The sequence below is a fragment of the Brienomyrus brachyistius genome, chromosome 17 (assembly GCF_023856365.1).
Source record: "Brienomyrus brachyistius isolate T26 chromosome 17, BBRACH_0.4, whole genome shotgun sequence".
Lineage (NCBI taxonomy): Eukaryota > Metazoa > Chordata > Actinopteri > Osteoglossiformes > Mormyridae > Brienomyrus > Brienomyrus brachyistius.
In genome coordinates this window covers 12,122,510-12,143,843 of record NC_064549.1, presented here as the reverse complement: position 1 = coordinate 12,143,843, position 21,334 = coordinate 12,122,510, and the positions used below count along the sequence as shown (strand labels likewise).

The following is a 21,334-nucleotide window of genomic DNA, read 5'->3' as shown; positions in this document are numbered from 1 at the left end:
GAGTGCAGTAATCAACCTATTAGATATTGGTAGATGTTTACAGTCACTTGTTTACAGAAGATAAAGCTGTGGGTGGACAAAGGGATTTGCAGAATCAAAATAGATCTTGCTAGAGTCCTGGAGCCCAGTGGGGTTAGTAATAGAAAAAAAAAGAAAAGAAAAAAAAGAAAAAAACAGCCAGAGATGCTGAATTGCTTAATGTTGCAGAAATGTGTCTTTTCAAAAAATGAAACCAGGACTGTAAACAATGACAGTGCTAGTTTAGATACCACACATTCAGATGCCAACAGTCAGGAATTAGCCAACAAGATAGCTGCTGTAGGTTCAAGGCCAATGGGGTGAGGGGGGCTTATTTTACTGATGCCCAGGGAGCTTAATTCAGCCATGGCCCTATCTACCAGGCACAAGTTGTTCCTGAATGAAGGAGTCTGTGGTTCTGTGGGTTAGGACTCTGTACACATGATGCTGGCACACAGACAAATGGCCAAATTAAGTATCATCAAAACAATGTAAAGCAAGTGTTGTGGAGATTCCAAAGCAGCACCTGTTTAACATCATGTCTTCTCATGGATTAACGGTGTTGAATTCCGTCGACAGTGGATTCTATCCCGAAGTGCACTAAAACTGCTCTGCCAGCATATGGTGGTTCAGTTTAGCAGTGAATTTGTGTTTTTTGTTATTTTGCAGATGTACCTAAACAATGATGACTTTTTGCCCAGAGAGAGAGAGAGAGAGAGAGAGAGAGAGAGAGAGAGAGAGAGAGAGAGAGAGAGAGAACGAGAACGAACAAGTTCATAAATGCATGTTAGTAAAATGTTCAGAGTTCTGATGTTTACTTGTAGATGTTCAAGTATTCATCAAATTTCACCATTAAATGTAATTGCTGATTGTGTCCCATCTGCCGCCTTCTGTGTATGCATGAGTTCTTCAGTTAGGCTTGTGTCATACGATTTAACATTAAGCATTAACGTAGCATAACTAATTCAGAGCTTAATCAGTGCTTGGTACCTCCACAAAAAAACAAAATACCAATTCGGTGAATGACAGGCGATGTCAAGAGAACAGCGATCGAACTATTGGGAATAAATGCAACGTTCTTCGTTAGCCCTGTTGCTTGAACATCAATATGCAACTAGTGCATCGCCAGCGAATCGATACCAAAAATATATTGTAAACCCATTTTATACAGTATATTCTTTTAAACCCGGATGGCAGACTTGGCGCTGAGTTGCCACTGAAAGGCGGGGTGGATTTGTATTTCGGGGGAGGGAGGAGGGGAAAGGGGGAGGAATGAAAGCTTAGCAATAGCAAACGTGCAGGGCTTTGAACGCGAGTAAAATTAAACAGAAAAAGCGACCAATGCGTTTTTCGGTTGGCAAGATCGAAGGCGTCTAATAGTGGGTGACCGCAGAACAAGTGGCACAGGAAGGGTATTCATTAGTTTTAAAAGCGGCAGTGACCCGTTCACCGGGGCCCTCGGTTGGGCTGTTTAGATGAGTCTGGGATACTGATTGCAGTTGACAAGCTACTGTATCCACTTTTCCGTCCCCCGCTCTTCTAAACCAGGAAATCGCCCAGGTCTGTTGCTCTAGCTTTTTGGTCTTGTCGCTGTTGTTCGCACCGATTAGCATAGACACACTTACTAAACACTGTTACACGCGGGTTTTTTTTATTGTATCTGTTTTTTCTTCTTTTCAATTCAGCTTCAGATCTGAAAAGAAAAAGGAAGTGAAGAGACGAGTCGCACTCTCGCCTAACAATGAGGTAAAGGGGTGCCCGTCTGAAAAGCCCGTGATTGCTATTTACTGCTTTTCATTACGCGGAACGAAATATTAAGTATCTATGCTTGTGATCGCTGGTGGTCGTCGAGTAGGACGTGTTAGATTCCCGGCAGCATAAATAGTGTAATGTGGGTTTCATGTGTCTCAGTTAGATATGTGAATATTTGAATGATTTCAATTGACATCAGTGCTACTGTTTGCCTGGATATTATGGATTATTCTGATATTATATTATGGACTGTATTTGGTACGGGTATCTTGGGTATCTGCCAAATAAATATGCCCATTTGATGAGCAGTAGGATATGCACAATTTCGCCGAATTTGTTTGTCAACTTTTGCCATCTGACAGTCCTGTGGCGTCACAAATGCAATCATTTTCATAGTTTTTTAAATGGTGTAACTTCCACAGGTGTCAGAATCATTGCGAACTGAAAGATGGGTATTAGTTTGGCTGCTTGTGTATTAATTTGTCATATTTTCGGAGCGGTGCTTTCAACCCTTTTCCAAAAAAGGGTCGTGTGGAGACTGGTAATTCAAAATAGCGCAAAACCCATTTGAAAGATCTGCAAAAGTAAGTTCGGATTTTCTCTCTTAAATGTTCTGAAACATTTGACTCCTGTTTTGTACCTGGCTGCTTTTGCTCACCCACCCCGCGGAGTTGTTCAGGGCCGTACCCGGAACAGTGAGGCGCACTTCGGCCGGGTAAACAGAATTCCGAACCAGTCGCGGCACGAACACCTTGCGATCGCACGGAAGCCAACATGGCATATTTTCCATCAGAACCAGGGAAAGACCTTTTTTTGGTTGCATGTAAATAGGTGGCGGGGCACTAAGCCTCGTGTGTGAGAGTGCGCTCATACAGGTCAACGTCAGGTTGCATTAAGTTCTGTATTAGTAACCCCTTCATATTACTAGTTGAAGGTTATAGATTTGAGCTGGATAATGATTTGAATAATGGTTACAAATGTTTCATTTATGTCCTCACTCAACCACTTACGTGGCTACATATGTGAATTTCGAATTCAAAACCACAACCTTTTTGTTTACACAATTGCATTACTTGTAAAATGCTACGTTTGCAGTGGTTTTTCTCAATACTATAATACCTCACTTTTCAGTGCTTATGTAGAAAAGTTGATCTGTTGAGTTGTACTGGAATAAAAGCAAGCCTCTTGGTTTTCTGGATTATAATGCATCCGATCCAATATTAAGAGACTGATGCCTTATTTCTTTTATGCGTGGTTTTGCTTGAGTGCTGAAGCTCTGGATTGGACTTTATCTCTGCAACTTTTCAGCTATTTTTAAGGAATATCGTCCGTGTAGTTCCACTGCCACTCGCAGAAGAATGTGGAAACAGTCCGTCAGGAAGTGGGGCTGAAATGATGGCAGCTATGTAGTTATCGTCGTTATCAGCTGTACTTGCACCGACTCGCTCAGCGTCGGAGAGTAAGCAACTTCTGCCGACCGCTTTCCTCCATAAAACTGGCAGAGAATGAACTTGTTTGAGCAGCCTCTAGACATTGGGCGTGACTAAGCCTTTAGGCTAACTAACCCAATTGATCTAAAGGTCGTGGCTGTAGTCAGTGCATTTTGTGCTGTTTAGTGTGTAGTATGCGGTTTCGATCACACTCTCAGCCCGTGTCCGGAAAGTGACGCTGCCTCATCAAAACTCAAGGATGAGGAAAGTGCTTAAAGTGTTGTTACGGTGCATTTCATAACATGTCTTATGTTCTGTCCTGGTCATTGTTATCCTGTTTCGTTGCATTAACATCAACATTGAAGCCTATTAATGCTGATTTGTATTGTAACGGCGGTGCAGTCAAATATACTGTAATTCGCAGAATTTTTGTAGCAGTAGTGATCAGCAGGTTGGAATTTTCTACGAATTAAGCAGAAATTGTGTGAATTAAGTACAAAACCTGTTTCAAGAGATGGAGGTGTTGCATTGAGACGAAGCTCACTGCTGACATCCTGCTTGTGTGAGACCTCTGTTCGTTTTGCCACAGCTGATGCACGTGAGCTTGTGTACAGGTGTGCTGTCAGGCTTGGACTAACATGCATCTCCGTTATATGGAGAAGCTCAGTAAATGTTCGTATATTAATGATGGCAGCATGGCGGGAGACTGACCCAGGCAGCCGAGGCTTCTCTGAATACAGCCGTATAATGTTCCAGCTGCTCCTCGCAGCTTAAGTATGATTTCTATGTCTGCCTAGAATCACAAACGCCATGCGGTATCCGGATACACACCTCCCCAGAAATGTAACTTATCTGGCCACGGTGTAGGCTGCTGTGTAGGGTACGTGGTTACCGACGCAGTCAATTCTATGTAGAAGAATAAATGAGCCTTTATAGCTGATATCTTTGTCTAACTACTTATTGCATAGATAAATATTTGTAATCTTGTTTTGGCCGGAGGCAACGTGATTGGGGGAACCCCTGCAATGGAGGATAGCTTTCAGAAATGTCACTTTATCCTTCTGTTTTCTCAAAATATGTTGGTTTAATGCTGAAATGAAGCACAACATGACACTTGGAGTGTTGGTGTGAATGTTATTGGATCCTGCCGGACGTCTACTGGGATGCCCGGTCTAATTTGGTGAACAGGGGCGTGGCGTGGTGGGGCGGGGCGGGGCAGGGCGGAGCCAGGGTCGCCCACGTTCCTGCCGAGCCTGCAGGGCGACGGTTACAAGCTGAGACCTGCAGCAGGTATGAGTTACGCCAGGAAGAAAACTTACCAAGGCCAGGACCCAGCTGCTCGTGGTTGTCGTAGGGTTCATTATCTATCAGGCTGATCTTTAAAGGATGCGTTCATTGTCGGGCTCAATTTGTTCATTTTTTTTTCATACCCTGCAACTTTGACCAGGATGGGTGGTTAGGTGATGGGTATTTTCCTAGAGGAGGTGTGGCTGCAGCATTACACGATGACATTGGAGCAGACAGGAGGCAGCATCATCGCCTTGTCCCACATCTGAACACTGAGGTCGAGTTTGACAGTCTGTGCCTTTGTGTGACTTCGCCTGTGGGTGTGTGCGTCATTGTCAACTTCTCCAGGTCTGAGATATTTAGTCCTTTGTGTGGTCAGACTGAGGGGTGGCGGGGGAGCATGTTATATTGCTACCTATATGATAATACGTGCCTGGCAGATAAAGATTCACTTGTTCAGGCACAGTAGCTGAATTTCTGTCCTCAGACTTGCATGCTGGAATCTCTGCAGTGTGTAGTTAGTGGGAGGTGATGCACAGACTTGCACAAACTCATTGTTAGTGCTGGGAGCTCGAGGCTTCTTTCCGCCTCTCTACAAATGTCTAGCATGTGAGGAAATCTTATCGCCAGTCTTTGGACGATCCTCTTTCCAGCCATTTCTATACTACTGAGTGACGTAACCCTGCGTGTCCCCCCCCACCCCCCCCCCCCACACAGCCTTTAAATTCCATAATGTTTCCAGAACATCTTTGGTCTCGGTGAGTTGGGAAACATAACTCGCCAACTGCAAGGTGGCAGCTGGATGCCTTCTATTGCAGTATGGAACCTAATGCTTCTACTTGATTCCTGTTGGAGATTCTTGTATATCTTTCAGCTGTAGGAACAAGCTTAATGAAATGTGTGTGGAAGTAGGAATTTATTCTGGGCTTTTTGGATTAGCCAGGGTGCAGTAAGAAACACAAATTGGTTCCAGTTAACATCCCTGACAATAGAATGCTTCCTTGTGGAACTACGGGCGCTTTCACATCGAAGTTCCAGAACCTCCAAAAGTTCCTTGGGACATCTCGACCGGGAACCTTTGTAGCTCCCGGACACTTTCATGTGTTGTTTTCATGTCACACATCAGGTACTGGGATTTATGCCAATAAACATGGGAGAGACAAAAAGCTCTTAATGCATAATTTCATACGTTCTTGTGGTCTTGGTGTGATCGGTCTTGCTAACTTGCGAACGAACTTGGGGTGCAGTGAATCATGTGATCCTCATGGTTTAGTGAGGATGCAACCAGTGTATCCAATATATATGATTGGATGAATCCTTGATATTTCGGGTGAGGCAAGAACGACATGGGGGGAATTTTTACTCTCCTCTGTACTTCTGTTCTTAATACTGGAACTTTTCTTCAGCCACGGAAGGTGATGTAAAATGGGTACATGAAAACACAAGTATGGTCAAGTACACATATTGAGAAACACCCCTAGTCGAGTTGATCTGAGTTACTGCAGTGTGAATACAACAAAAGGTTCTGGTTTCTGAAAAAAGTTCCAGCAGAGTGAAAGCCCCGTAAATGGATAGCAGGTCCAGCTAGGGGTGGGTGATAAGGCCAAAATGTCATGATGTTTTGGTTATTATCGCAAATCACGATATTAATTACTTTTTTGGGGAATATATGTAGTAATAACAATTAGCCAGTTAAGTTGATGGTTCAAGATCTAGTCACTAAATTGAGATCCACTGACACAGAATTGACAAAGGAGTGAGATATACAAACACGCAGCCATCATGTGACACACTTGCTGGTTTGTTTTTTTTTGTTATTGTAATATCGTTTGTAGTGTAGCTGTACCTGTAGCTGTACCTGTACCTGTACCTGTACCTGGACATTCATTGGAAGCTGCACTTATGCTCGTATATTTGTTTGTGCCTCACTTGTAAGTCGCTTTGGGCAGAAGTGTCTAAGCCAGGGGTGTCCAATCTTATCTGCAAATGGTCAGTGTGTCTGCAGGTTTTTGGGGTAACCTGTAGGTCAGGTGTTCAAACCCAGATGTGAGGACTCTTCAGCAAATCAGTCCTCTAATATGAAATCTAATTAGGGAGTTGCAGCGAAAACCCCCATACACACCGGCCCTTTGCGGATGAGATTGGACACCCCTGGTCTAAGTAAATGTGATGCTGTGTATCATGGATGCAGTCATAACCGGTTACGATAAAATATCGACATATTGCCCACCACTCGGTCTGGCTATTTGTGTCTCTTTTGATGATTTTTTTTTTCTTTTTCAAATTCCTGTGCAAGTATTTGACTTGAATACACTAAACAACTGGAGATGCTTTTACTGCTGGAGGATTAAGCCGTAATTTTTAAGGATGAACACACGGTAAAAAGTGAGATCAGCCCATCACCACCTTTGCTTTGACCGCAGCATGAAAGCTGCCAGCTGACTGCTCTTAAACATCATCACATGTTCAAAAGCATGTTAATTTATTACGAGTTAGCATTCTTGCGCTTAAAACACCATTTTTGTGAGAGATGATTTTTATTCTGAAAGAAAGCAGGGTTTGAAAAGACGGAACATGGCGAAAAGGAGAAATTTAATGTGAAGACAAAATGGAAAATTTATTTTTGAAAATGTAGTATTTGCATGGGAATGTGAGACAGGTTCTGGGAGGGGGACTGGGAGGCATCAAAGTGCCTGATGAGAAGGTGACAAGACGGAGAGAGAGGGCCACGGTGGGGGGGGGGCGAGGGCCCGACGAGAGGGGGAGAGGGCCACGGTGGGGGGGGGCGAGGACCTGACGAGAGGGGGAGAGGGCCACGGTGGGGGGGGGCGAGGACCCGACGAGAGGGGGAGAGGGCCACGGTGGGGGGGGGGCGAGGGCCCGACGAGAGGGGGGAGAGGGCCACGGTGGGGGGGGGGCGAGGACCTGACGAGAGGGGGAGAGGGCCACGGTGGGGGGGGGCGAGGACCTGACGAGAGGGGGAGAGGGCCACGGTGGGGGGGGGCGAGGACCTGACGAGAGGGGGAGAGGGCCACGGTGGGGGGGGGGGCGAGGACCTGACGAGAGGGGGAGAGGGCCACGGTGGGGGGGGGGGCGAGGACCTGACGAGAGGGGGAGAGGGCCACGGTGGGGGGGGGGGGGGGGGGGGCCACAGGGGGGGCAAGGGCCCGGCGAGAGGGGGAGGGCTGTTGTAGGTCCTAATGGAAAGGGGGAGAGGGCCGTTGGAGGGCCTGATGAGAGGGAGAATAGGCTGTCAGAGGACCTGATAAGATGGTGAGAGGGCTGATGATGGGCCCAACGAAAAGGTGAAGGCCAGAGAGAGAGTGGGGGGCTCCCAATAAGAGGGGGTTATGGAGAGGGAGTGCACTGGGCTGTCGGTGGGGCCGTCGAGTGAGAGTCCGCTGGGCCATCGGTGACCCGTGGGGAGGGAGAGTGAGAGGGCTATGGAGAGGGAGAGTGTGCTGGCCCGTCAGTGACCCGTGGGGAGGGGCTTCACCCCTGAGAGGGAGAGTGAGAGGGCTATGGAGAGGGAGAGTGAGAGGGCTATGGAGAGGGAGAGTGAGAGGGCTATGGAGAGGGAGAGTGAGAGGGCTATGGAGAGGGAGAGTGAGAGGGCTATGGAGAGGGAGAGTGAGAGGGCTATGGAGAGGGAGCATGCCGAGCTGTCGGTAGGCCCGTCGAGAGGGAGTGCGCTGGGACCATCGACAGGCCTGACTATACTTGTCAGCACGTCTGTGCAGCTGCATCCAAGGCCTTAAAGAGATATTTCTGAGATCACTTCAGTGACAATGCGGCTTCCTGTTAACTCTCAAGGAGCAGGCAGTCACGACACACCCTACACTCTCACCGTGAGCCTGGTGTTTGCTCTTCCAGGGTATGCCCAGTCATGGGGCGTCTCCCTCCTTCCAGTCAATCTACTTTATGCAGTTTCGCTTTTTTGCACCTGTCACTTTGATTAAACATTGTTTGATCGAGTCTCTTATCGTATTATTTTCTAACTGCAAATGTGATGCAGAGTAACTGTTCCCTGCCTCATAGTCTCCAGACCCCTTGTGACCCTGAAGAGGACAAGTAGTTACAGAAGATGGATGGATGTAGAGCAGCTAATAGAAATGTACACCCAGTTTGGGTTTCATGTATATGTTTCAATTCTTTTAGTGGGGGGGGGGGGCAAGCACTTCGACCCACTTACAAAACCCAACTAATTTGGACAGATGTGTTTTAGGTGTGTTAATGCTTCTGTGTGTCTGTCTGTCTGTGGATGTGGGTCATGTAAACATTACATCGTCACCACAATGTGATAAAAACCTGTCGTTGCGGGGACCGTCTCCAAACGAGGAAACTCAGGTTTTTAAAAACCCCTTCTTGGTCATTTTTCTTATTTTTCATTGCTTATTATGTTTTAAATCTCGCCTGTCTTCTTTTGCTGAACATCTGGACCTGTGCGTACACGTTGAGTCAGTGTGCGAGTGCCTTTGCCTTCTGGATTTCTCAGCCTGTCCTTATTTGGTCGTGCTGCGATCAGGAAGGGCCCGCGAGCCAGTGCTGTGTCACAGGAAGCTGCCGATTATGTCACGGCTGCCCTGGAATGGGAGGCTGCTGATGCATTCAGACGCTACGGCGCGTATCTCTGCTCCTTCGTTGTACCACAGCTGGCCTTGGCTACCTTTTCTGTATCCAGTCAAATAACAAACCCGTTTAATTGCAGCCCCAAGTAAAGGCAGCTTTATTCAGCCTTTATCTTGCTGGAGAATAAAGTTTCACAATAGGACGACCTTTCTGTTGGTTCTTTTAATGAATTTAGAGCACTTTGTTCTTAGCCTTCAAGCTCCAGCCCTTTTTAACTGGGCAGAGTTGGTTCGGACCTCTTCAGGGTGTAGTAACGTGTACAACGTAACAACTGGTTATCTGCTGACTTTTCATCTTCACACCAGGCTTCTTAGTGTTGGCGGTGGAAGCCGCTCTTCCACAGACCATAGATTCTAGCTTTTCTACGGACCAAGACATTGCTGAGTATAACGCCTGCTTTTCTTTTTGGGGGCAGGAACGCCGTGCTCACAGCCCTTTTCACATGTGTGCCCCCCCACATTTTATGGGCCTGTCGGCCGCCTGCCTCTCCGCAGGAACCGGGGGCTATTTCCCGTCTTTGTCATTCGTTATTGTTGATCTTCGTTTTAGCCGGAATGACAATCTGTTGCCCCCAAGCTCCCCCTCCCCCACACCTTTGACTCTCTCCCATCTGCACTACGTGTCCTGCTACTGCGGGTGTCAGGACAGTGCGGTGGAACCTTCACGCGCAGGGTGTTAAACAGGCCCTCTCGCTGTTATCGGCGGTTCTTCTGCAGAAAGCGACACACCAACATGTGATGAACTGGCGCCGTATTTCACCGCTGCATGATGGAAAACCGCAAAAACACATTATTTTAAGAGTGTAAAAAAAAAAAAAACCCTTGACACCACAAATAGAAACCTATATTTACACAGCAGTCAGCGAATGGTGTAACGTTTTAAATGGACGTCCTTGGATTGTGGGTGAGGCACATAGGTCAGTGTCGAGATACAAACTAATCGCACTTATTCACGTATTCACAATTAGCGATATTAGCTAGCTAGCTATCTAACGCTGATTTGTTAGAATTAGCAATATAAAATAATCCATACAAATAACCATCATGAATACAAATGTTAACTAGTACAAACATACATACTAATTCAATAGATGACTTCATAAAATATCTTTTCACTGGTCAGTTAAATCTCAAACAGTGTCTGTAGATGGAGGAGAATGTACTATAGACAGAATACGCCCAAAGTCACAAACAAAAAGTGGACATACATGCTTTTCATCAGACAGCAACAATATATGTATGTGTGTGTAATTGGGGCAGGAGGATAAAGTGATTCAGTTACAAATCGTGACTTTTCATGGTGGTGACTTTTTACATAGTCATGAGACTTGCAGGTCGATTTTTAAAAAAAATATATCAGTTTATGTTGGTCACATTTGTTACTACTAATGTATTTGCTGAGTTACATATGGCTTTTGTCAAGGGACTGACGCGGGGAAAGTCTGGCGCCGCAAACGTCGAGAGTTTGGGCAAACTTCTATAAAGTAATCTGACACCTAAACATAAGTTTGTGCATCTGCTTGTGTTCATGGTTCAGTGTGTGTGTGTGTGTGGCCCCGTGGCCCCGCAGTCCTTTGTGCCACTACATGCTGTGTTACTGTGTTTGGTTGATGTGCAAAGCCATGCTTGACTTGACTTTCCTGGGGGTTCTTGCTGGGGGGGGGGGGGTTAGTCGCAAACCTTCTCAGCGTTCTCTGTTCTCTGATTTTTACCCCAAACTGAAAGGAACTTTTAAATTCCACATATTTCCCCCCTGTTTTCTTTCTCATTCCTCCCTTCCTGCTGCATCCCTTCTCTCTCCCTCTGTCACTCTCTCATATTCCTCCTCATTGATGGTCTTCCTGTTTGCTTTCCCCCCCCCCCCCCCCCCCCCCCCCAGCGAGTCCAGCATTTGCCAGGCCCGGGCCACTGTTATGATCTACGATGACGCCAGTAAGAAGTGGGTGGCTGCAGGAGCCGGCCCACAAACCATCAGCCGTGTGCAGATCTACCACAGCCCTGGCAGTAACAGCTTCCGGGTGGTGGGCCGCAAGATGCAGACAGACCAGCAGGTACAGCAGTGGTGGGCGGGGCCATGTGTCGTGTCATACGTGACATGAAATTACTATAATGAGAATTTCAGAGCGCTTCTGAGCAATGCTTATGAACTTCTACTGGAGCCGTAAGATGTTGGTTCTGAATTCTTTGTGATGGATATTGTGATGTTTCTGAAGCAAAAAGCAGTTGAAATTTACTCAGAATAAACTATAGCCAAATAAACTCTACTGAGAAATAATATGTTGTATCAAATAAGCTGCTGGTGTTGCTGTGAGTTGGGTCACCAGACACAAGGTGGTCACTTGCTTTTGCTCAATGTTGTCTCTTCGGAATCTAAAATATTTCCTAAGAGCAGAAGGTGAATGTCTTTTGGTGACCAGTTCTTGTTTGCTTCTCTCCTCCTCAGCCATTTCCTCACAAACAAATACACGAGCCACAAGGGCGAGAGTGACTATGACTGGCTAGAAGAATGTATGTAGAGCTCATTCGAAAGCAGCGCCCGCAAGCTTTAGATTGTTCTAAAAGAAGAAACATGTACTGGATAATCTTGAAAAGGAAGAATTAGAATAAAAATGTTTCAGTGAAACTCGCGCTGACCCCCCCCCCCCCCCCCCCCCCATTGAGTATTGGATGCATAACTCTCTCTGGATGCAAGACTGTCTCTCTCTCTCTCACACACACACACACACAAAAATACTCGTGTATAAACAAATTCACATTCCTCACTGCTTGTCTTAACCTAGAAAATACTTCCTGAAAGATAGAGCGCCCAGCCATTTCCTGTAATCATTAAAGATGCACCCCCCCACACCCAGGATCACACACACAGTCCCATCCTGCCCAGTATGTCAAACTGTCTAACAGCCATTCTCTATATATTTCTTTTCAAATGACATACCACGTTCTTCACATGAGCGTATCAGGGTCAGTTATTCTGTTGGACTCGTCGACTCCTGTTTTGGTTGTGTGTGTGTTGGGGGGGGGGGGGGGGGGGGGGTTGCTCCTCCGTTCCCCCTGGAATTCTTGGTTGTAAAATAAACAGGGAACAAACGTCAGCAGAATGTATGCTTCTGTCCTGAAAGTTTCAGTGGCGCTTTGCAATTTTATGCCACCTGGTGGTATAAAGCGGCATTGTACAATTCCATAATGGTGTCTTTTGTCGAGGTCAGAGTGAATAGAGGGCAGGGGCGTCGGAAATGGGGAAGAAAGGGGGTGGGGGGTACGCCCCCTTCAATATTGAACAGATATCTATTTAGGGCTGAACAATATGGAAAAAAAATCAAATCGCGAAATGCTTGGGTTTTGTGAAACCATTGATAATTTTGTGTTTTCACGTCTTTCTTGCATGATGCAGATAACAAATGAGACGAATTTAGAGTGGTTTCCTTGTCTTTCATTGTGAATCGGTGCAATACTGAGGCGAAGAGCGCGAGGGCTAAGCATACACATAACGAAGACTGCAGTCCTATAGCAAATAAAATCACATTATCATACGGATCAGTTATCTTTGTTTTTGTTTATGTTTAGTTGTGAAACAGCAGCCTAAACAGTGTTCTTATTTTAAATGATGAAATCTTTATTATTTTAAAATAACTTCTTGCATTCCATATTTTCCTGATGTGACTTGCATGTGTGCTGTAGTAAATATATGTCTCTGTTATAAATGGATGGGCTGGGCACATGGAATGGTGTAAATGTGGGTCCCTGTTTTACTGCACAGGTGGTGATGAATTGTCTAATCACAAAAGGGCTGAAGTACAATCAGGCCACCCCTAACTTCCATCAGTGGAGGGATGCACGACAGGTGTGGGGGCTCAACTTCAGCAGCAAGGACGATGCGTCAAATTTCGCCAACAGCATGACGCATGCGCTGGATGTGCTGAGCTCCCTGCCTGATGCGGGTAATGCAGTGAGACGCTTCGTCCTCACAGCAGCACTTACCGATATACTGTCCAAAGCCTACTGCTGAGGCCTAACGGCATCATACATATTATAAGGGGAAACGTTAATGGTATTTTAAATTTATTATTATTATTATTATTATTATTATTATTATTATTATACTTTCTGTCATGGGACTTTAGTCAATCAACATGATATTTGCTGTGAGTGCATCTAACCATACCTGTGACAGAATGAGATATTATTTCCATGGCAACTAAGCCCTGACGGTGTACTGGGCCCTATTATTGCTACTTGCAGCCATATTTATGATGATGCTGTTATTATTATTTTATAACTAACTTAGTGTTGTCTTCCTCTAGCTCCAGGTTACTCCACTCTCCCCCGACCTGCTCAGAATGGACCCTCTCCAGAAGAACTGGAGCAGCTGAGAAGGTACTAAATGCATGATGATGAGGGAGGGAGTGGACTAGTGTAAAGTTGGCCCCCCATATATTTCAGATTTTAACTAAACTGCAATGTTTTCCACAAAGCAGGAATTCCCAGTTAGCTGGATAACTTAAGACAAACATGAAAACTATCCAACAGAAGGAGAAGTAACTGACACTCCCATTGGACTGTCCTTACATTTGGCTATTAAAGAAATCCTGCTTTGTGAAATACCCCCGGTCACATTTGTTTGTGCCACATTTGTGTCTGTGAAATTTTCATTTTTGGTGCTTTAATTTGAGATATAAATGTGTTTTTTTTTACACATGGTGATGTCATCACTTTGAAGTTGGGCCCCCATATGTGTCCAGTTTTGACCAAACTGGTCTCAATTGTTTGTGTCATGATGTTTTTTTGATCAATACCATTTATTTAGTTCCACAGCTACATGTTTGCTTAACCAGCATGATTTTAACAATTATTACCTTAATAAATTGGTATTAGTGATTTTGCTGTAACTACATTGTATGGATTTAATTGCAGACCCAATATTGTTACTTGTAATACAGACATATCTTTTTCAAAACATTTCTAAAAGTATTTGATTAATGTAAATGCTTCCTGCCCCAATTGAGCTGAATATACATTAACTGGCATGTTTCATAAGATTTTTAAACTATAATAAAACATGTCAGACATACTATCAAGGGAAATGTAAAGGATTATTTTTTAATTGACAAAAACAAAGTTAAAAACTACTGGAAAAGCATCTCAGATCTTCTGAGGATTAAGGAGCCGATTTTGGAAATTTTAGCCTTTTAGGAAGCATGCCTGTGCATCAGTGACCTATGCTGCATGAACAGACCAGCAGCCTGGTTTGGCTTTAAAGCCCCTAGCCACCCTGCCTTGGGCACAGTCTGCCTTGCATAGCTGATCCAGCAGGTCCAGCAGCAGTGCAAGCAGGATGCACTTATAGATACTCAGTAGGCAGATCATAGAGCTACAGGGTCTGGGTGGTTCGCCTGCTTCCTCACTTCCCCCAAGAGGAGACAGGGGTGGGTAAACAGAAGTTTGTTTGTTTCCCAGGCAAGAGCAGGTGGAACGAGAACGACAGGAGTGGGAACGACAGGAGTGGGAGCGGCAGGAACGAGAGCGGCAGGAACGAGAGCGGCAGGAACGGGAGCGGCAGGAACGGGAGCGACAGGAACGGGAAAGGCAGGAACGGGAGCGGCAGGAACGGGAGCGGCAAGCTGCAGCAGGTAAGATAGAGAAAGCCAGTCGGTCACAGGGGCTGCTACTGTATCCCTCAATGTAGGCTTGATAGGATCGGTATTCCGATTCTCACATCAGGACTCATATTGCCTCAATGGAAGAGGTCAGCACTTTGCACTATGTGGTTGCAAACCACTTTGCTTTGTGAAGAGCATCTTTGCTTTTGCGTCATACTGATTTCCCCCCCCCCCTCATCTTTCAGTAATTATTCCACCTGCGCCTCCAATGCCAGTACTTGGTGGACCCCCGCCCCCCCCCCGGTCCCCCGCCACCACCTGGGCCTCCACCTCCTCCTGGACCACCTCCTCCAGGACCACCACCTCCAAGTGGCGCAGGTCCACCACCTCCTCCTCCGCTGCCCATGTCCTCAGGAGGTGGTGGAGGAGGAGTAGATGGAGGGGGTGGAAGCGGAGGAGGAGGCCTGGCTGCAGCCCTCGCTGGTGCCAAACTGCGTAAAGTTGCCAAGGTGAGAAAACGAGGCGAATGAGATCGAGAATAATAGCAACCATTTACATTTAATTCTGGAAAGCTCAGCATAGTTGAATACATGACATTACAGTCCCCATATTCTTCTGTTGCTCCCACAGCCAGAGGACAGTGGCCCAGGACCAACAGCAGCACCAGCGCCGCCCCCTAAGACTGACGCAAGCCGCAGTAGTGCCTCCCTGCCAGGAGGGGGCGGTGGAGGAGGAGACCTGATGGGAGAAATGAGCGCCATCCTTGCACGACGGTCAGTAGCTCCTCACCCACTCCCACCCCGTATACTCATGCATGTCAAGCACCTTCTCTGTTTGCCATAACTATAACTACCTCCACCCCCCCCCCAGGAGAAAAGCTGCAGATAAAGGAGAGAAGGCCCCCGAAAAGGTTCCCATCAAACCGGAGGAGCCGAGTACTGTAAGTAACCATGAGACCATGTTCATCCATTAATAAGCAACTGGTAGCTGGGTAAGCAGAATGGTTAAACTCCATAACCGGAACCTGCCTTCCTTTGCAGGACGACACTGAGTCTCCAGGTATGGATGTAGTCAGTGCTCCAAAGTGGTAGGTAGAGGCAGAGTTCAGTGTGGGAGGCCTAGCAGGCTCCTCCTTGGAATTGCAGATTCTACCCATAAACCCACTGCCATGCTTCCATAAGCTCCTATCACCCATCTATCATCCACACCCTCAAGTTGCTGCTCTGCTCCACTCGTCATGTCCGTCACCCTGGTGCCAACATTCCTCTCCTCTGTATGAGTGCTGTGGAGCAATTCGGTGCTTTGCCATTGCATCTTGTCGTCCATTATAGACCCCCCACCCTCCACCACTACTAATTACTGTCCAATTTCAAAATCACTTTGCTGTGATCTGTTGTTGAAACAAAAACATCATTATGTGTTTTTGTCAGGTGATGCACTTAGGAGACCGTGGGATAAGTCAGCCACCATGCCGAGGTGAGTGAGAGCAGAAATTCCGCGAGATGTAGAAATTTCCACGGCAGCAAAACATATTGACTTCTTTTGTTTTGAATAAACATACAATGTTCTTAACCTTCAGAACCTGACAAATGAAAAATGCGTTGATTTTGGCATCCATTAATCTCAGGCTCGTAACTCCAGATAGGTATAACGCACAGACATGCATCACATGTCGTTGGAATCAAGAGACTCGGAATCGATCCATTGTGTCTAAGTTGCAGCATTGCTCACTAAGGTATAACAGAGTAATCCTGTTCGAAATGAGGCATATATTTTAAACATTTTCCACCAAAACGTACCCCTAATAACTTATAAAACATCGATATTATTCACATTTGAGGGAAAACAAAGCACATATTTGCTCCCGCAATGATCACGAACTACCCTTCTGGGAAATAAAAAATATTTTAGAATTTATTTATCATAAGTTTATAAATGTAGAGATAGGAAAAAGTCAAAAATTTTGGCTGGAGTTCTACAATAGAATTGTAAAAACATAATATTCTATTTATTAGGAAGGGCATTACTAGATATTTCCTTAATATTTATTCACAGAAGTCTGTATATGTATGTTTGACGTCAAGCTCAAAATAGTTGAAATAGATGGTGCCCATCATGTAACTGAGACACCTTCTACATGTAAACATGGTGACGTGCTACAGCGTTCGTTTGGAAATGTTTCATTCCCAAATTTCAATTTACCAGTTATAGCGTACAGGTATATAGGCAGAAAGAGGACAGTGATAAACATTCAGCATTGGACTCTAAAACTGTTTATGTCTGTGTTTATCCAGTGGATCATAAGCAGTGCTTTTCTATTTCAGTTTCTTTCAGATGTTATAAAGTAATATAATATAAAACCATGCATTGCTGTCTATTAGATGACCTCAATAAGTTACCAGATGGATGCAAAATCAAAGATATTAATTTCAGCCTGGCACTAACCATGTATTCCTTCACAATACTAAGCCATAGAAAGGTCCCCATTGGAACAGCCCCATTCCCACATCATAGAGATTTAAATTTTCCTCGTAAAAGGGATATCAGGACTGTGTCAGCATTTACTCGTCAAATTATGACATATCTGAGTAGCCCAGAATGTCCTGAAACCAAAAAACATACAGCGTATGTGGCTGACTCATGTACATACCATGTAATAAGCTTAAAATCAAAGGAATAGAAAAACACTCTGGATAGAGTTCTAATGGTTAAGAAGCGTCCATTATTGCCAGTAATCTCTTGTGTCACTGGTTTCTCAAACAGGAACAACTCTGTCTCCAGGGGCATGGATACCATTGCTTCAGTTCCCTCCCCAGGCCAATTTGCCAGGTACGGGGGAGGGGCGGGTGCCTTGTGATAATATATAATACTGGTGGTAAAGCTGTGCACACGCCTTGTACCTCTGTGGTGGGAACTGTACAATTTCTGGACTTTAGAAGAAGTTTAGTTAAAACAATATGTTTTCATTTTATTTTTGTCTAGAATTCTCAGAGCAGACAGCAGAGATTTTAACAACTAGATATAAGGACTTGAGAATTTTGTTTGTGGTTGCCACAACATGCTTGACACCTACCTGGCCGTCCGAGTGCTCTGGGAGCCCCAGGCATCGTTATGGTAACACGCAGTCACATGGGTGGCTGGCCCAGCAACAGAACGCTGTCAGTCTTACACCTGTACACAAGAATTTTTAATCAAGACCTAATCTCCCAATTTTCCTCTGGCTCGGCCTCTCTACCCTTCACAGGACGAAGCCAGTGAGTAGCAGTAATGATGCAGCGGGCGGCGACGAATCGGATTTGGACAGACTAAAACAGGTTAGAATGGTTGTCCCTTTATCATACCATTGGAAAATAATATACAGACACTCCTCTACTTATGAACTTTCATCTTACGAACTTTCAGACATACGAACGAAGAGGACTGTATGTCCAAATTGTGTTCATTGGGCTACCATTTCCTGTCATCAGTTTTTGCACATTCAAATAACTGGTTAATAACCAAAATTCATGTGCAGTTCATATTCTGATCACAGTGAAATATTCAAAATATTGTATCAGTATTGAGTCTTGATGCCGAATATTTAAAACGGTACAATTCTATCATTTTACAAATTTCAGTATTTGAAAATGTGCTGTATATCTCCATTGCACACATCAAAAAGCACTTTTAAGAAGCTGCATCACATAAAGGACATGCAAATCTGAGCTTTGGGGGGGAGACGCGTTCACAATCATGTCACGTCTTGTGCGAAGAAGTTGGAAGATGGAAATTACTGTTGCCAGTTGCCTGCCACTAGTCGCTAAGCAGGGTGGCAGAAGTGAGAGATGGTATTATTTTGGTCTTAAACCGAACTCGTAGACCTGACAGCTCTTGAATGCAAACACTGCTAGAGGGGACAACACATTTAACCTGGAGACACATCGGCCTCTTCTCATGATTCATATAAGGAGTTTAAAGATCATCAGGTGGGCCTTTTTATTACAGAGCAATACAATATTCAAATGAGAATTTTTGATAGTTTCAAATTAATACGTATTTGGTATTGATACCGGTCAAAATTTTATCAGTGATCCAACTGTGCCACACCCTTGCGCCAGTACAACTCTTCTCCAAAGTAAAACTTATAATGCACAAGTAAGTTAACAAAAAAGATAGTGTGTACAAATCAAGATCTTTCCCAGCACTGCTCGAGAACACCCAAAAAGCTGAGGTATGGGAACATCGTCAACAGCAGTAATGTTGCACAATGACGGAATATTCAGGAAAATTCAGCAAAATATTTAAATATGATATAGTTCATATATAAATATTCAATAGTTGCAGCCTTACTTTTAATTAAGTCTACTTCTAATGTTTTTGCTGTCCCGCACACACTCAGGGGTGCACTGTTTTGCTGCATGGTTGCTATATGGAATTTTGTAATCAGCTGACGTGTCCAATATTTATTTTCTTTGTGCAGGAACTTCTGGAGGAGATGCGCAAGGAACTGCAGAAAGTCAAAGAGGAGATCATTAGAGGTAAGTCTCTCTCTCTCTCTGGAGCTCTCCGGTGCCCCATTACTGGCTAGGTCCTGACACTGACTAACCTAGCAGCGCCGTCTGCTTCTTCAGGTTGAGATTCTAAACATGAGCTCTGATGCCATTCGAGCAGCAGTGACTCATGGAAACTTGCTTTCTCTACCCACAGCATTTGTTCAGGAGCTGCAGAAGAGAGGCTCAACATAATCCCATGGGCAGCTTGGGGGGGTAGACCTTTGTCCCACCTGGGATAATGTTTTCTATTCCTTTCTCTCACTTTTTTTTGGTTCCCCTTTCTCTCAAGCACAAGTTAATGCAAACGGGGTGACCTCGACTTGGACATGCCAAAAGACTGTTTGCCTCGTCATTTGCTCACACTTTTTCTCTTTCCTGCTGTGATTTTTTTTTTCCCCTCCCACAACAACACATTTTCTCACCAACAGAGCTCTCCTGTGTAATTTGCATTTTTTTTTCAGCTCTTAATTCTCATTAATATAAGGGTCCACAAGAATATGAAAATATGATTTGTCATTGTGTGCCGAACGACTGTGCAGCAACTCCTTTATGCCTGTAAATCAAGAGGGACTGTGGTTGGCTCTGGCGATGTGGGGGTCAGGCCACAGGGCAATCTTCAGGTAGACCACTGTGGACTCTGCAAGACCAAGATGGTGGCACCAGCAATCAGTCCTGTGTCTCAGGGATAAGCAGAATTGCATTAGCGCGAAGATTTCATGCATCACGCCCGATCCCACAGTTGGGCATGGTGATCACTACAGAATCCTCATAGCGATGACGAGAAAGAGCTACAAATACTAAAACTGGGATGTGAGAAAAGTAGAGAAAGAGGGTGGAGTGGCTAGAACCTAAGAGGATGATGGTGCACTTGTGGACTCATCTGTGGCCTGGTGTGATGCATCCTGTGTATCAGAGGGAACCTGCCTTGATGTACTGCGTGCTCAGGGTCCCGCACTAGCAATAGCACAACCTCAGTCAAGACAGCAGCCGTTCTGCTTCCCTCTGCTCTATATGCAACACAGTTCACGATTTCATACTGTAGTTTAGCGGTAAGACTTAGTCTTAATTGCCTTGAAGAAGATGTCTAAATATATGTAACTTTTTGAGGGAATTTAAAACGTAATTGTTTTAGCTAAGACTACTGGTGATGGGTGAATGGTTTTTTTTTTTCCTTTTTAAAAATGAATATTTTGACCTTAATTTAATTTCTTTTTTCTATTAGAATATATCCTTTTTACACTGAAATATGATAGCATAAACACACTGGATTAAACATGGACTCATAGTCAACTGCTTATTGTCCTGCCTCTGCCTCCTAGCTTTCTTTTACACTATGTGCGTAAAAGTGATTCGTAGGGAACTCAATGGGTAGCAACATGCTCACTAACCTGAGTAAATGGGGTAACAGACTGTATCGTAACTTCTAAAGATACAGAATGTGGCAATAAATGAATTACTAGTAAGTTAACATAATAGAAATTTGTAGACATTGATTTTTTTTGTAATGTTTTGCCCATATGCACGTTTTTTTTCATTTACAAGAAAAAAACCATGTCATTATGTCAATTTTCTAAAATTCCCAATGAGAGTGTGAGGGCTGTGATGGACTGTCATCTAGCCTAGGATGTCCTCTGCCATGTGCCTTGTGATTCCTCAGATTGATTCCAAGGTTCCAGCTTGTATGTCATATTATTGTCGGAATGCTTCCTCATTTATCTACACAGGTAAGTATATATCTCAAGGGAACAAAAAAAGTACTCTTTAGAGTTGGATTGGAATATAGCGGAAAGATAATTCATTACAATGTTTTACAGTACATTAAGAGAACCAATCAGTGTTGTGCCCCCGCGGTACTTAATTTATGATGTGATGTATAAACATACCTTCGGACATAAATGCCTTGTGCATATTACACTCTGACATTTGTTTAGGCTAATTCTGCGTTGGTGGTATATATAAAAAATTAAAGGTGAAATAATGGCTTAACTTTTGACAGCTCGAATTATTTGATTTATCCTTAATTTCGACGGGGCATTCTATCACGGGCCAGGTACGAAAAACTAATTCTCGCTATAGAAACGACAAGGATT

General features: G+C 44.6%; 1 protein-coding gene across 1 annotated transcript; it reads left to right on the top strand.

Moving 5' to 3' along the window:
* The first annotated feature begins 1,274 nt into the window (after nucleotides 1-1,274).
* Nucleotides 1,275-21,230, top strand: LOC125711466 (vasodilator-stimulated phosphoprotein-like). The gene is given in 16 exon segments (XM_048980365.1): nucleotides 1,275-1,578; nucleotides 1,704-1,764; nucleotides 10,995-11,166; nucleotides 12,873-13,053; nucleotides 13,417-13,489; nucleotides 14,570-14,742; nucleotides 14,958-15,016; nucleotides 15,018-15,221; nucleotides 15,343-15,485; nucleotides 15,583-15,652; nucleotides 15,753-15,771; nucleotides 16,143-16,188; nucleotides 17,476-17,541; nucleotides 17,957-18,026; nucleotides 19,172-19,229; nucleotides 19,399-21,230. Coding segments are annotated over 15 exon segments (1,377 nt in total). The 5' UTR covers nucleotides 1,275-1,578; nucleotides 1,704-1,759; the 3' UTR covers nucleotides 19,437-21,230.
* The last annotated feature ends 104 nt before the right edge of the window (nucleotides 21,231-21,334 follow it).